The sequence below is a fragment of the Rana temporaria genome, chromosome 4 (genome assembly GCF_905171775.1).
Source record: "Rana temporaria chromosome 4, aRanTem1.1, whole genome shotgun sequence".
NCBI classification, from domain to species: Eukaryota; Metazoa; Chordata; class Amphibia; order Anura; family Ranidae; genus Rana; species Rana temporaria.
Genome location: NC_053492.1, coordinates 109,012,516 through 109,028,784, shown reverse-complemented (window position 1 = coordinate 109,028,784; position 16,269 = coordinate 109,012,516). Strand labels below are relative to the sequence as shown.

Below are 16,269 nucleotides of genomic sequence, written 5' to 3'. Positions count from 1 at the left end.
GTCCATTTATTAAAAGTCAGCAGCTGCTGTATTTGTAGCTCCTGGCTTTTAATATATTTTTTTTTTAGTGGGACCTCTAAGGTGGCTTTGGCCGGATGATACTGTAGCTCAAAATACAGAGCACATATTTGAATGGCAGTTGAGAAAAACGAAATATTGGGAATTGAGCATTGTGAGCCACCGTTCTGGCTATTATTTCATTTTTGCACAAGGTGGAGAATCACAATCTATACCTCGTCCAATCAGAGAACTCTTTGTATATTTTGAAAAAAATTCAAGGTATTTTGTGAATTGCGACCCCCTTTTGTCAGTGTAAAGAAAAAACACAGTACCTGTAGGATTGCGGTGACTACCACAGTGATTGTTAGCTTCCCCAGTTGTCCCTCAGGTATGATTACTTACTGGTACATTGTGCCAAACTGGACCGATTTAACTATGCAATAAAGATCATACCACAAGTTCAGCTTTAAAGGGCAATTCCAAGTCAGGTAACAAAACTGTATTGGTGGTATGGAGAGGGGTGAACATAGTGGGGGGGATTTATCAAAACTGGGGCAGTGCACTGCACAGAAGCTTCCTGCTAGCAGTGGAACGCTTTCCAGAGAGTGGTAAAGCAGTGGTTGACAAGTGTTCAGGAGGTGCTACGGCCATCCCCTGATGACTAAATTTTGTTTACTTTTTCTCAATTTCTGGACAGCAATTTTACATTGCAAGATCGGGGCACAACCATGAGCCAAGCATTTGTCTCCTGGTTACAGTGTAGCCCCATTGATCTTAATGAGTGAGTGTGATAGGCAGTGCCACCCGTCAAACTCTGTAGCTCGAGTTAAAAATGTTGCAGCTGGCTGTCGCATGTGTACAGTCCTGTCAGGCTGTAATGTTAGACTTTGGTTGGATGCCTGTTTTTACTGCACCCCTTCCCCGGCCACCCATGTGAAAGAGCACTTACACTGGTCATTCATTGTTTTCTATGTGCCCTTGCAGTGACTGACATTGATCAGATGCAGAAAAATGTCAGTCACTACACATAGTGTGAGAGGTCCCTTAAATTGGACCTGTATTCAAATGATAACATGAAAGGAATCTGGAGAACCGTGCACCCTAGAAATGTTTTATTTTTTAATGGTGCCCGTGGCCTGGATGGGGTAAGTGTGGGGTTCATGGTTGGGCAGACAAGCGATCAAGCCATGTGAGTGGGGTATTTGACCGATTGACCAATCGACTGACCGACCAAACGGGGGTGTTGTTGGTTGGTTTGTTTGCTACAATAACTAGAGCACCAGCCACCATGGTATACAACCTTTCTCCTTTATTATGTATTCTAGCAAACAAAAATGACTTATATAACAATTCATATTTTCTTCAATTTTGATATGCTTTAAAGCAGCATTTTTCAACCAGGGTGCTGTGCCTTGGCAAAATGCCTAAAAATTGTATACAAGCTAGAAAGTGGACCAAGCCTGTCTTTTAGTTACACAAAGCCACAGCTTTTCATTGTGCACCATTAAAACCTTCCAGTTGCTGGCATCCTAACAACCAATGACGTTATCGGTTAATAAGGAGGACAACGTCATTGGCCTACACATAATGCTTTTTTGCTCCTCTCCTGCTCCCCTCTGTCAGCACTGGGGTCATGTTACCTGAGTGAGGGAGAGAAACTGAGGGAGAAGAGAAACATTGGAATACTAGTTTGTACCAGTGTGCTAAGGTATATTTGGTTTGGAAGATTAAATCACCTCTATGTTGGGTTCCCTACATGCAGGGATGGACTGGCCATTAGGACTACTGGGAGTTTCCCGGTGGGCCGATGACTCAGTGGGCCGGCTTCAGTCACAGCAGACCACCGCGCCCCTCCGCTCCTCTGTCTCTCCCTCCCCGCAGCGCTCACCTCCTCTCCCTCCCCGCAGCGCTCACCTCCTCTCCCTGGCTAGTTCACATGAATACAGACATGCTCCTCGGGAGTTGCACTTAGAAGCTCATCATACGATCCGGAAAGACGGCGGCCACACACAGCTGTGACATAAGCTTCCTCGACACTTGTTCCCCTGGTCTTTCCTTCCCCTGCTTTCCAACCTGCTGTCTCCTACTGCGGAGAATCTATATGGAGAGCGGGGAAAGGAAAGATCAGAAAAACGGGTGCCGAGGAAGCTTATGTCACAGCTGTGTGTGGCCGCCGTCCTTTTTTTTCGGCCGCCATGGGAGAGACCTGTCAAAGTGGGCCAGTCTGGATGAAGTCCAGGGCCAAATTTTTGTCCCAGTCCAGCCCTGCCTACATGTGTGGATATTGCTACATTATGTCAAACTATTCGTTTAGTATTTACATTTTAAAATGGGGTGCCTTGAGAATTTTGCAGAATTTTAAATGGTGCCTTGACGTAAAAAAAGGTTGAGAAACACTGCTTTAAAATGACATATGCGCTTGCCTGAATTTTCATTTTGTTTCCCAATAAAGCCATCTGCTGACGCAGAGATCCTGCATACAAAGTTCTAGTTAGCAGAGCTGCCTGTGCATTACTTTTGATGTGGATGTTCTTGATGTTCTTGTTTAAAAAGAGGATCGGGAATTATGGCTTTTTAATGAACTTATTATGAAGAACAAAATACTGTACCTGTAAAATGTTATTGTTTCATGAAGATGTGCTTATACTGGCTATAGATGGATCGAAATTCAGCCGGTTCAGCAGGGACTGGCCAAATTTAGAAGCATCTATCGATAAACCAGGCTGTTTTTGATTTTTTTGCCCAATCAGTGCCGCCAACTATAGCTGCATACTGTAGCTCCCAACTGTCCCTGATTTCGAGGGACTGTCCCTGATTTGGAGCAATGCCCCTCTGTCCCTATTTCCTCCTCATTTGCCCCTCATTTTGGTCTGATCTATATAGATGTATATAAAATGCACTTTTTATCTATCAAAAAGTCTTTCCCAGTGCTAAACCTTTCATCTGATTTCTAAGTTTCTGCATTTGTAAATTCCAAAATCCAATATAAAGAAATAGTAGTGGTACAAAAACACTTGTGGTTTTAACCAATCTTGTTTTTTTTTACACTTCTCCTAGAAGGGGGCATGACAAGGGGTGTGTCCTATGACTACATACTTTTGCTGATAGGTGTCCCTCATTCCCATCTCAAAAAGTTGGGAGGTATGTAGCTGGCAGGGCTTATGAGTGTATTCTGATGGTGGGGAAGCCTTCCTGCTGCCAGAATACAATAGCTCCATGGGAGGGATTACCCCCATTCACCTCCAAGGTGTGGATGGGGGAGTCAGTACATTTTTTTTTGTGTAACCCGCTGGTTGAAAGAAAATCAATCCCGTATGGCCTGCCTTAGTGGTTATTTCAAAGAGGAAAAAAAAATCAGAGCCTGATGTAACAATACAGGGAAAATAGAAAGCGTTAACACCTAAAAGAAAAAAAAACTTGGCTTGGGTATATTAGAGATGATGATTATTTTTCTAAGATGAAGCTGATGTGCAGAAAGAGGCTGTATTGAGATAATAGTTCACACGGACCTCGTCAGAGCAATATGGTTCATCCCTAGTGATGGAAAGAGAAGAGAGTGGAGTTAGTGATGTGCGGAGTGATAATGAAATGGGAGTCACTGAACCATAATTCTCTGTTCTTCGCCAGCCATAATCGAAATCCATAACTCAGCCTGTTCCTACATTATCAGTTCATCAAAGCTGACATCTCCGGTCCCTTTTTTTGACCTCTTGCAACTAAGACTGCCTGACATAAGAGACTAAATCATAAAACATTGTGGGCATATTTAGGATGAGCCCCGACCTTTTCTTATATTCCCCCAGAATAATGATTTCTGCTTCTTTTTTTTTATCAAGACAAGACGTATAAATAATATCTATAAAATACTACCTTCCAGCTTTAACCTTAGAGAAGCTATAATCCAATTAGTTAGTTTGAGGACTGTTGTTCCAGTAAAATTTCAGTGTAGTATTTTACTGGAAGGCCATTAAGTATGGTGGTCACTATAAAAAATATCCACCAGTCTGAAGGTGACATATTTACAAGACGTTTGATGCCCACCAATCCTTATTACTATATTATGTTTAAAGTGCTGCATTGATGGAATGCAATAATTGACTGTGGAAGCCACTGTCTTTTTGATGCCCTATAGAGGTAAGGCCTCTTTAATAAAAACTTCAATCTTTAAAAAAAAAATATATATATATATATATATATATATATATATGAATATTAAAGCTCAATAGCTACAAATACTGTAGCTGCTAACCTTTAAAAATTAGGGGGCAGATCCACAAAGCAAGTACGCCGGCGTATCTACTTATACGCTGGCGTACTACTATTTCCCGCGCCGTATCTTTAGTTTGAATCCTCAAACCAAGATACGACAGCATCTGGGTTCGATCCGACAGGTGTACGGCTTCGTACGCCTTCGGATCGCAGATGCAATACTTCGGCATCCGCTGGGTGGAGTTTGCGTCGTTTTCCGCGTCGGGTATGCAAATTAGCTTTTTCCGACGATCCACAAACGTACGCGCGGCCGTCGCATTCTCTTACGTCGTCTCTAGTCGGCTTTTTCTGGTGTATAGTTAAAGCTGCTATTTTGCGGCGTATAGATAGACTTGCCATGTTAAAGTATGGCCGTCGTTCCCGCGTCGAAATTTGAATATTTTTTTTGCGTAAGTCGTCCGTGAATAGGGATGGACGTAAGTCACGTCTAAGTTCAAAAAATGACGTCGTAGGAACGACGCATGCGCATTTCATTCGGCGCAGGGACGCGCTTTATTTAAATAAAACCCGTCCCCAACCCGCCCAATTTCAAATCCGCCGACAGAAATACACTACGCCGCCGTAACTTACGGCGCAAACTCGCTGAGGATTCGAAAATGCGCCAGGTAAGGTACCGCGGCGTAGTGTATCTCTGATACGATGCGCCGTTCCACATGTATGTGGATCTGGCCCTAGGTATTTACCATTTCCTGGAGTCCAGCTCTGTCTTCCCACAAGCGGTTTTCCAGTGCTTTCCAGTGGCGCGCTATCACTGTTGACAGAACTTCCATCTTCCCCTGATCTTCCTTCCGGGTTGTCCGGCTCTGGTCATTTGATTGGACGAGCTGCAATGACGTCACTCCCGCTCGTGCATAGGGGAGCTGCTGTTCAAGGCACAGGCCTCTGAAGGAACGGCAAGTTTAGGAAATATTTACTATAGCTTTAAGTAGGCCTTATTATAGGCTTACCTATAGGTAAAAAATCAACCAAGGGAGTTTATTCCCACTTCAACTGCTGTGTAGAAAAGTCGGGTCATCAGTCTGGCTATACAACCTAGCAGGGCTGTGTAAATCTTAGAACGGGGTGGACAAAAATGCTAATCTTTAGGCAGGTGAGACAGCAAGCAGTTTGTCTTTAATTCAGCTTTAAATTGGTTGTAAACCTTAGACATAAAATATGAACAAAGCATATTCTTTTATAGTGTGTACTTGTCTCAATTAGGAGCACTTAGGGGCAGTGGCGTCACTATGGTTGGTGACATCCGGTGTGAAAAAAATTGGCGTCACCCGTCTCAATCAACTATAGTCCCCCCCCCAGTACAGACCCCCCACCTCAGTACAGACCCCCCTCCACTAACTATAGACCCCCTCTCTCAGTATAGAGCCCCCTCACTAAGTACAGACCCCCTTCATCAGTATAGACCTCCCCCTCAGTACAGACCCCCCTGCCTCAGTATAGACCTCCCCTTCAGTACAGACCCCCTCCATAAGTATAGACCTCCCCCTAAGTACAGGCACCCCTCACCAAGTACAGACCCCCTTTCCTCAGTATAGATCCCCCCACTAAGTACAAACCCCCACTCACTACTGACCCCCTTTCTCAGTATAGACCCCCTCCATCAGTATAGACCTCCCTCATCAGTATAGACACCCCCCTAAATCAGTACAGACCCCTCCCTCAGTATAGACACCCCCTCAGTGCAGATCCCCCATCGATATAGACACCCCCTCAGTGAAGACCCCCCTTAAGTATAGACAACCCCTCAGTGCAGACCCCCAAACAGTATAGACCCCCCTTAGTACAGACCCCCATCAGTGGAGACCCCTTCACATCAGTATAGACAACCCCCCTAGTGCAGACTCCCCCATCAGTATAGACTCCCCTCAGTGCAGACTCCCCCATCAGTATAGACCCCCTCTCCCATAGCGCCCCCCCCTGCACATGTCCATCTACATATAGTAAAGTGTTATAGTAAAGTGTACAGACTTCAGAACAGTGTGGACGGATATACACAGCGGTCTGTGTCTCTCTGGCTGCTCCTCCTCCTGTGTGGATGTAAACAGAGAGGAGGGAATGTGGCTTTAGTCCGCTCTGCCGAAGGATGCAGCCACGAGACCCGAGAGACACAGATCAGTGTAGGGCAGCGGGTGGTGTTAGCGGTGCCGCTACCCACCGGCGTCACCCCTCTGACGGGTGTCACCCGGGTGCAGCCCGTTCCCCCCACCCCCCTAGCGGCACCACTATTTAGGGGTTGATTTACTAATGCCAAATAGACTTTACAGTTTGCAAAGTGCATTCTGCAAGAGCAGTGGCTCCAGAGCTTGGTAAATTGAGCAGAAGCTCTGCTGACTTCCATCATCCAATCATGTGCATGCAAGAATTGTGACTTTCCTATTTTCCTTGCACGTGATTGGAGATTCATTGCAAATTGAAGCTTTACCTCATTTACTAAGCTCTGGAGCAATTGCTCTTGCAGAGTGCAACTGCACTTTGCAAAGTGCACAGTGTATTTGCCTTTAGTAAATCAACCCCTAAGTGTAGTTTCTGTCTGCTGCTTCATTCCTCTGCTTTCAGCATGAATCACTTCTGAGGCCTCGTACACACGATCGAGGAACTCGGCGGGCGAAACACATCGTTTTCCTCCTCGAATTCTTGTTAGGGTTGTCAAGGAAATCGACGAGCCAATTTTCTCCATTCCCGTCGAGGAAAAAGAGAACATGCTCTCTTTTTGGCTCGACGAGTTCCTCTACAGTTTCCTAGATGAAAAATGTACACACGACCAGTTTCCTCAGCAAAAAAACTCTCCCACCAAGTTTCTTGATGGATTCTGCCGAGGAAACTGGTCGTGTGTACGAGGCCTGACAAGTTTTTCTGACACCAAGAGAAAAATGGTGACAGGGGAGGGAGCTCCAGCAGATTGACAGCCTCAGCTCCGTTTCTGTGTGCTGTGTGAAGGGAGGGTGTCTTTTCCCTCCAATCGGCTCTCAGGACTCTCATCAATGAGCTCTGAAGTGTGTCATTTCAGCTTCCTGCCCCCTTTTTTTCTGACAGCTCAGACAAACTTTAAAATGCAGGACTACAGATGGATGCAGAGAAGAAAACTCTGCAGATAAACAGTAACAATTTATGTAGGAGAATTTGTTTCATCTTTGTGTATCACCTGAAGCCAGTCACTTCACTGGGTTCACTTTAAATAGATAGGAACTAGGAACAAAAGTGTTTTCCCATAATACAGGCAGCTGTGTATGTTTGTATGCCTACACAGGATATGCTCTCTAGAAGGGAACGCAGTACAAACATATGTTTGATGAGGATGTCGAGTGCGATATATATACAGATTTACATATCAGATTGTCCCTTGTTCTTTCAGAGAAAATGCCAAATGTCTATTTTTAGTGAATTTTAAATGAATATTGCATAATTGACCTGGCATTAATGAGCACAAGTGATGGGTTCTCTTTATATTTATTAGTCATTTATTTATTTCTGCTTTAAATATAATTCGGTGGGTTGACACAGCAGAGATCTGAGAGTAAAAATAAGAGGCAGCTACGGTGAGAAATATGTAATTTTATCAAACTGTGAAAATAAACTGCAGATTGGCTAATGATGTGAAAATCACTTTCATTGTGTGTTATATTGTGTGGAACTAAATCGATAAACCATAGGTGCGATCCCAAAAGGGACAGGCTGTGCCCATGTGTCTTAACTCCCAATGATTGAATGTTCTTTCTTCCTTGCAGAGACCTTAATGGACACACGAACGGCCACAGCGGAGCTAGGCTGGACGGCAACTCCTTCTTCTGGGGTGAGTACTTACAAGTGAGAACTTCAATGTGTTTTGCAGGGCCAGTCCACCCCTGAAGTTGATATTTTGTTATAGGTGGTGTCTGGTGGGCTGAGATGTCCCCTGAACCCTTATATATTTTGGGGTGCTCATCGGTGATATCTCCCTGCCATAGTTCCTTGCTCTGTTCCCCACCGTTGTCTGGTGTTCCCACTTCTCATTTTACGTTCCTGCCATAGGCATGAGCACAGGGCGTGCCAGGTATGCCCGGGCACAACCTAATCACCCTGTGTGTTGCATATTCCAAGGTTAGACCCCTGATATTTCACCAAAGTTTCCTAATAGAGCTCCTAAAAACATTAAAAAAAATATATATACATTTTTTTTTTAATAATAAAAAATTAAAACTACTGACACCAATCTGTGCCCTATTGACACTGCCCACTGCGCTACTGGCACCGTCAGTATATATATCACACACACATGCATACACACAAATGTGCTTGAGCTTTAGGGCGGGGACCATAATACAATAGGCTGTGCACACTTATGGTTTCTGCATAATATAATATAAATTAAGAATCCAACAGATTTATCTCTCGTAATGGCTACTGGTTATTAAATAAACTCCTTCTATTGGAAACCCTGAGAGGTATAAGAAACTGTTAAGTGTTTCAGCTTTCCAATAACTACTGAAAAAGTTAAACTTAAATCTGCTAAATACAATCCAGTAGATATTAACACAAAAGATGTGCAATTTATTTATTTTTTTAAGCAGCCACAGCCTAGTATAAAAGCCTGTTCCCTGCCAGTATGCTACAGAGAAGGATGCATGCTCTCTGTGTGAAAGCAGTAGTCTTTCCGAAGAGATTCCAGCATGCTGTAGAGAAGGACATGTGCTCTCTGTGTGGAAGCAGTAGTCTCTCTATGGAGATGCCACGTGTCCCCTGTGGGTGAAACCTAAACCGTTACAATTATCTAATATTACAGGCATTTTATATAGCACTGACAGTTTACACCGCACTTCTTTTTTTTGTTAATCCTTTTATTGCATTGATATTATGTCTTTGTAGCTAACATCATGCAGTTTTAATCACATTATCATTTATGTAAATAGGTAGCTATTACCAAATTATTCATTTATAGTGGAAGTATGTATGAGTAATTGGCATTTAACTGATAATATAACCCATTAATCTGCATAGAAGATCTACTATGAAATATATAAAAAAAAGAAAAGAACAAAAAAAGAAAACAGAAATAAAATAAAGAAAAATTCTTTATATTATATATATGTTTTGGCCCATCCTCCTCATCAACACTCCTAACACCAGTTACCATACCATCGTGGTCTTCACTATGTTTGTTGACGTCTTGCAGAACCATATTCAAATCCTGGACATCATTTATTTCTCCCAAATTAAATATGTTTAAAAATAAACCGAAACTCTTGCTGTCTATCGAAAAACTGGACACAAAAACACAAGCTCTTAACACTACAAAACATTTATTTTATGATCCCAAAGATTTATGGAACACTCATTATTAAACTCGGAAAAATCCCAACAGATGGCACCGTTTCTTTATACTGAATGGTACATTAAAGCAAATATACCGGTAAATAATTCTCTAGGCAGACTAAGAATTGAACCGAGTGATTCCTAGTATTAACAATTTTTCTCCACCAAGTGTCTGCGGAAATTCTAAGGACCTCCAACATGGTGAACCACAATTCTATCGACGGACAAATGTTACTATAACTTTATATTATTACACCGCACTTTTAATACTGTACATTCACATCAGTCCCTGCCCTCAAGGAGCTTACATCCTAAGGTCCCCATTACACATTTACACATATTAAGGCCAATTTAGACAGGAGCCAATTACCCTGCCAGCATGCATTTGGAGTGTGGGAGAAAACCAGTGTGCCCAGAGAAAAACCCACATAAGCACAGGGAAAACATGAAACCTCCGTTCAGCTAGTGTCCTGTCTGGGATTAGAACGAAAGACCTCAATGCTTATAAGTGATATTAAAGGTTCAGATTTTTTTTAAAAATAACAAACATGTCATACTTACCTCCACTGTGCAGTTAGTTTTGCACAGAGTGGCCCCGATCCACCTGTTCTGGGGTCCCACAGCGGCTCTCACGGCTCCTCCCTGCATTAAAAACCCCCCTCTGGAAAGCTTTCTCCCAAGGAGGTTACCTTGCGGGCGTGCTCCTGTGTCATACACTCGGCGGCCATAGACGCTGAGTGTATGACTCGCCCCTGCGTCATTGGATTTGATTGACAGCAGCGGGAGCCAATGGCTGCGCTACTATCAATCTATCCAATGGAGAGCCGGAAATCTGTGGAGAGAGCGACGCAGGATCGTACCCACGGAAATTCAGGGTTTAGGTAAGTAAAACGGGGGGGGGGGGGCTAAAATTAGAAAAATAACAAATGCAGTACATCGCTGCAATAAACTCACATTTCCATGTTTTATTCCTTAAAAAATGCAGCAAGTATTGAAAAATACCTATCGACCTGCCCTGATCTGGACTGTCAACACGCAGCATTTTTGTGGAATATGTGGTGCCAGCCCTGCCAAGTCTTCTTTAGCTAAACTATTCAATCCCTCTCACTTTCCCATTGCCACAACATAAATGTTGATTATTCTGTAGCCCAAGATAAGAAACAGGAGGACTAATTAGACTCCTAAATTTAACTTAAGAACAGTGCACAAAGTTTTAGGCCATTTTTAAATACATTGCAGTCAAAAATGAAAATGAATCCTTCAATAAGCTGTGTAAAGAGGACGTGCACTAATCTAAAGAGACCAATCAGAAGTTACACCATCACAAGAGTGGTTGCTGGGAGTGCTACAGTGTGCATTTTACTGCACAAACCTATATGGGGGGAAATGGGGTGGGCAGCTTTTAGCTGTTCCCGATATGCATTGTCTTGAAGAATGTGATGCAAGGTGAAGATGACCGGTGTAAATGAATGTACTCTGAATGAGTCAGTTTCTTCTTCTCAGCCTTGAGAGGAAGAAGTGTAATCTTCTTACAGTAGCTTTTCCCTTTTCACACTTCTGACTTTCCTGGTACATACTCTAGAAGTGTTAAGAGCAATGCTGCACAATTTTATCATATCACTCTAAGCCCATGAAGGATAGTTGATGGAGGCAACTTCTAAAAGACTGGCCCGGGCCCTTATATTTTTTTGATGATTACATATTTGCTTCTTACTTTCTTGTACTTTACTTTAAAGTAGAGTTCTGGGATAAAACTGTCTAAGCTTAAAACTACTCCTAACTCCCTTCCAACACGTATTCTAACCACTCTGTGTAAGAAAGAAGCATATATTTATCTATTTTTAGGCTGTTCTGATCATGTGATCAGCTACCCTGTGTCAGCTAGCAGCAGTTTCAGGGGAGAGGAGGGACCACCAACAATGGATGGCCCATAGACTGCTTAGGCCAGGGCCGTCTTAATAGCATCATGGGCCCTGGGCAAAGTAATGCTCTGGGGCCCCTACAATGGAGACAGTGCAGGTAAACAGACATCAAGTAGGTAGGAGACAGACAAGCGGAGCTTCCCCTTTTGGGTGGAGCTCCGCATTAACTACATGAACAATCATTCTGTACAGCAAAGAAACAGTGGGAAAAGACTACATACATAAAGTAACAAAGCTGTCCTGTGCATATAATATATCTGCTAAACTGATGCCTCCCCAGCACTATGGCCCCTCCACACCCAAGCTATCCCCCCAGTACTCTGACCCCTCTACACCCCACTTCGGGCATTCCAAGCCCTTCGGTGCAAACAGTGCTGGACAGCTGGCACCATCCACAATGCTACTTCCGCAGGTGGACTCTCAGTGCTGCCTACTCAGCAGCTCCCACTCCAGCTCCTACCCCGCCGCCTTCGAGTCCCGAGCATTCAAGCTGTATGGGGCGGGGTCAGAGCATCACTGGCGCTCTGACCCTGCCCCTCCCTGCTGGCTGTGAAATAATTGGTATCGTTCTGCACAGCATGGCGCACCACTGCCAGCCTGCCTCCCCTGTGTATCCATCACTCTCAGTGCCATCATGGGGCCCCCAATTTTGGGCTCAATGACCAGTTGCTTTGGGAAAAGTGCAGGGGCCCCCCATGCAGCTGGAGCCCCTGGGCAGTGCCCAGGTGTGCCCACTCATTAAGACAGCCCTGGCTCAGGCATGCCAGCTGTCAGAGCACTGCTCTCTCCTGATATTGACTGATGCTGGTGTTATAAAATGAAAGTAGATGCTGTGACCATAGAACTCCTTTGGATAAAAATAGGCAAAGGAAGTGTTTTTTTTTTTTTTTTTTAAGTCAAACACTTGTTTTTACATGGTATAACATAATGAGTGGAATTAACTGAGATTTGAGCAGTTGTGCATGGCAACCAAGCAGCTTCTGGCTTTCATTTTCAAAGCTTAAAGGGTTAGATTACCTTTTATTTTATTTTTTATATTATCCTTTATTCAACCATTTAATTGATAACATTCCATGGACTTCATTTATGGACATCTGCTTGTGCAATATATTGAAAAAGAGAAGTTGAACAGCCCCCAGTCCCCCCTCCTGGTCCCCATTGTACACCTCAATGGGTGATAAACTGTCAGTGCCCATGCAGCCAGTGTAGATGTACACTAGCTGCATCCATGGTCAGTCAGAGGCTCTATTAGCAGGTAACCGCTCTACTGATTCTTGCCGGTTGCTCTCCTGGCTGCCCCTGTGTGACCGTGTGAATGAAGTCTAACTAAACAAGCTAAAGGTAGAAGCTGATTGCTTTTTATGCTCCAGATACTGTCTGCTCCAGTTTTAGTCAATTCCCCCATTTAATTTCCTACATTTTGGCCCATATTGACTTTTCACTTTCCTATTTAACTCATAACGTAAATATGAACATAAATTACAGAAGCATAATTGATTGTCGTAACTACCATTCTTACTTAGCTCAAAGTCTATCTAAACCCAGGAACAACTGTAATGTTTTACAGATTACATGTCCTTAGATGTGATGGTTAGAAATTGGTTCAAAATTCCATCTATGATGGTTGTGAAACAAACCTCTGTTTGCATCAAGAGATACTGGTGCTGCTGCAGTCTGGCACTTCCAGGTGTATTAGAAAGTAAGGGCCAGATTCACAAAAGAGATACGCCGTCGTATCTCTGAGATACGATTGTCGTATCTATGTGCCTGATTCATAGAATCAGGCTACGCATAGATAGCCCTAAGATCCGACTTACACCGTCGGATCTTAGGCTGCAATTCTAGGCCGGCCGCTAGGTGGCGATTCCATAGCGGTCGGCGTAGAATATGCAAATGACTAGTTACGCCGATTCACGAACGTCCGCTTTGCCCGTCACTCTAAATTTACGTTGTTTCCATAGAGATACGCGGCGTAAAACTAAGGGTGCCCTCTAGGTGGCCTAGCCAATGTTAAGTATGGCCGTCGTTCCCGCGTCAAAATGTTAAATTTCACGTTGTTTGCGTAAGTCATCCGTGAATGGCGCTGGACACCATTTACGTTAACGTCGAAACCAATGACGTCCTTGCGACGTAATTTAGCGCAATGCACGTCGGGTAATTTTACAAACGGAGCATGCGCAGCACGTTTGGCGCGGGAACGCGCCTAATTTAAATGGTGCCCGCCCCATTTGAATTAGGCAGGCTTGCGCCGAGCGGATTTACGTTACACCGCCGCAAGTTTACAGGTAAGTGCTTTGTGAATCAGGCACTTACGCTGTAAACTTGCGGCGGTGTAACGTAAATGGGATACGTTACGCCGCCGCAGCGTAACAGATTTGTACCTGAATCTGCCCCTAAGTTCCCACTGGGTGCTTTGGTTCCTCCCACCAACCTCTACGTCATTACTGTGTCCAGCATTGACAAAGCAGTCGGGAGGAACCAAGTAGCCAACTGGGAGACCTGCTGTGTGACACCCCTTGAAGTGTTGGCAACAGCATCTCTTGAAGACAACAAACATTTAACTTTCCATCAGCCAAACAGTTACATTTCAATGTCAAGTTCCATAGGCTTTGTATTCATAGCCACAGGGTCCCTTTAAGAAAACAAGATGGCTGCCGCATTTTAAGTACACAAGCAGGTGACAACTATAGCAAGAAATCTCGCACAGTATCAGCGGCCATAGTATATGTGCAGTCACTTTAAAGATGTAAAAGGCAGCAACCTTTGTGCATATGTCTGAAATAAAGCTGGCTGGGTAGCACTGACACATATTTGATAGATGGAGCTGTCGCCGGAGCGTTGACCCCAGAAGACTTTATAACAAATTAAAGGGGGGTGGGGTGTGAATGTTCAGTCCTGATGGCAATGCTGCGAGCTGCCATTTCACAAGCCCACATCTCAACAGGTCAGCTTCCCGATGGAATCCTTCTTACGCTCCATGAAACTTTACTGGGTTTTTTATCATAGACATTAATGCAGAAGCAAATATTCATTTAATGACACCATTGTGTGCAAAGGATCATGGAACTGTAAAGTTAATCCTCTGAGACAGGTTGAGGTTAGAGAGGAGACAGAAGGAACTGCTCTTTAACCCATTACAAGATTAAACAGGGACTGTAGGCATCTCTGCCTTTGAAGGTTGGAATAGTTGTTAAAAAGCCAGTACCTAAAAATGAAAATGATTTTCACTGGTAAAGGTTAAAAGCTTTGTTACAAAAATAATATTACACAATTAATTTTCTGTAAAACGCTTAGGGATATGCGGGTGTTATAGAAAATAATACAAAAAATAGATATATAAAGCAATATATAAAGCAATGGTCAGGTGACTTAGGTCCACGTGTGGTTCTCGGCAAGCTCTTAGCAGATAATTATATTATATTGTGTATAATGTATTTATTAGTTCTCCAATACATTTGCTATATAAGCTTAAAACATGGAAAACTGCCTAATATCCCTTATTCATGAATATATTTTATATTGTTTAGTACAGATAATTATAAAGAATATAAACCCATGTTCAATACTGCAGTACCATTAGTCCTGGTAACACACATGGATTTTATAATGTTGCAACCAACCATTATTTATACATTTATACATTGTTATTGTATACATTGCCTTGAAAGTATTCATACCCCTTGAAATTTTCCAAATTTTTTCATGTTACAACCAAAAACGTAAATGTATTTTATTGAGATTTTATGTGATAGAGCAACACAAAGTGGCACATAATCGTGAAGTGGAAGGTAAATGATAAATGGTTTTCAAAATTTTCTACAAATAAATATCTAAAAAGTGTGGCGTGCATTTGTATTCAGCCACCTTTACTCTGATACCCCTAAGACCCCTTTCACATTGAAGGCGTTTTTCAGGCGCTTTTGGGCTAAAAATAGTGCCTGTAGCCTGTAAAGCACCTGAGTGCTTTCCCACTAAGGCGATGCACTGGCAGGACGTTAAAAAAAATTATGCAAGTAGCATCTTTGGAGCGGTGAAGGAGCGATGTATACACCGCTCCTGCCCATTGAAACGAATGGGCACTGCTGCCGAAGCGCCTGCAAAATGCTTCGGCAGTGGCGCTACATGGGCACAAAAGTGCCCCACTAGCGGCCGGATTGTGCCGCTAAAATTACAGTAAAGCGCCGCTAAAACTAGCAACCATAAAAACCCGCCCGCTCCAGTGTGAAAGCAGCCTAACTAAAATCTTGTGGAACCAAATTGCCTTCAGAAGTCACCTAATTAGTAAATAGAATCCACCTGTGTGGAATTTAATCTCAGTATAAATAGAGCTGTTCTGTGAAGCTGCCAGAGGTTTGTTAGAGAACCGTAGGGAACAAACAGCATCATGGATGCTCACGCACTCTGCAGTGTCGTGGAAAATCATGGGAAATTAAGTTCCAAAACATCTGGGGTGCCAAGGTTCGCCATCACTGGTCTATCACATAAAATCCCTACAAATCACATTTACGAAATGTGGAAAATCTCAAGGGGTATGAATACTTTTAAAGGGCACTGTAGCTGCTAAAGGTTGGTGCATGCATTCTTTGTTTCAAAGATGTTACCTGAGCTCATCCCAAAGGTGGTATGCAACACCTTGGGGGTTATTTACGAAAGGCAAATCCAAGTGCAAACTACAAGTGCAAAGTGCACTTGGAATTGCAGTCGCTGTAAATCTGAGGAGTAGATCTGAAATGAGGGGAAGCTCTCCGGTTTGTATCATCCAATCATGTGCAAGCTAAAATGCTGTTTCTTA

General features: G+C 43.3%; 1 protein-coding gene across 3 annotated transcripts in view; it reads left to right on the top strand.

Moving 5' to 3' along the window:
* Positions 1-16,269, top strand: part of EPHB1 (EPH receptor B1) — a 419,645-nt gene that overhangs the window by 139,148 nt on the left and 264,228 nt on the right. For all 3 annotated transcript variants that reach the window (XR_005748610.1, XM_040348729.1, XM_040348730.1), the window contains exon 2: positions 7,992-8,056. Coding sequence is in view for 2 of the 3 variants with exons in the window: in XM_040348729.1 (XP_040204663.1) it covers positions 7,992-8,056 (65 nt within the window). In the remaining variant the exon portion in view is untranslated. The remainder of the gene's footprint in view (positions 1-7,991; positions 8,057-16,269) is intronic.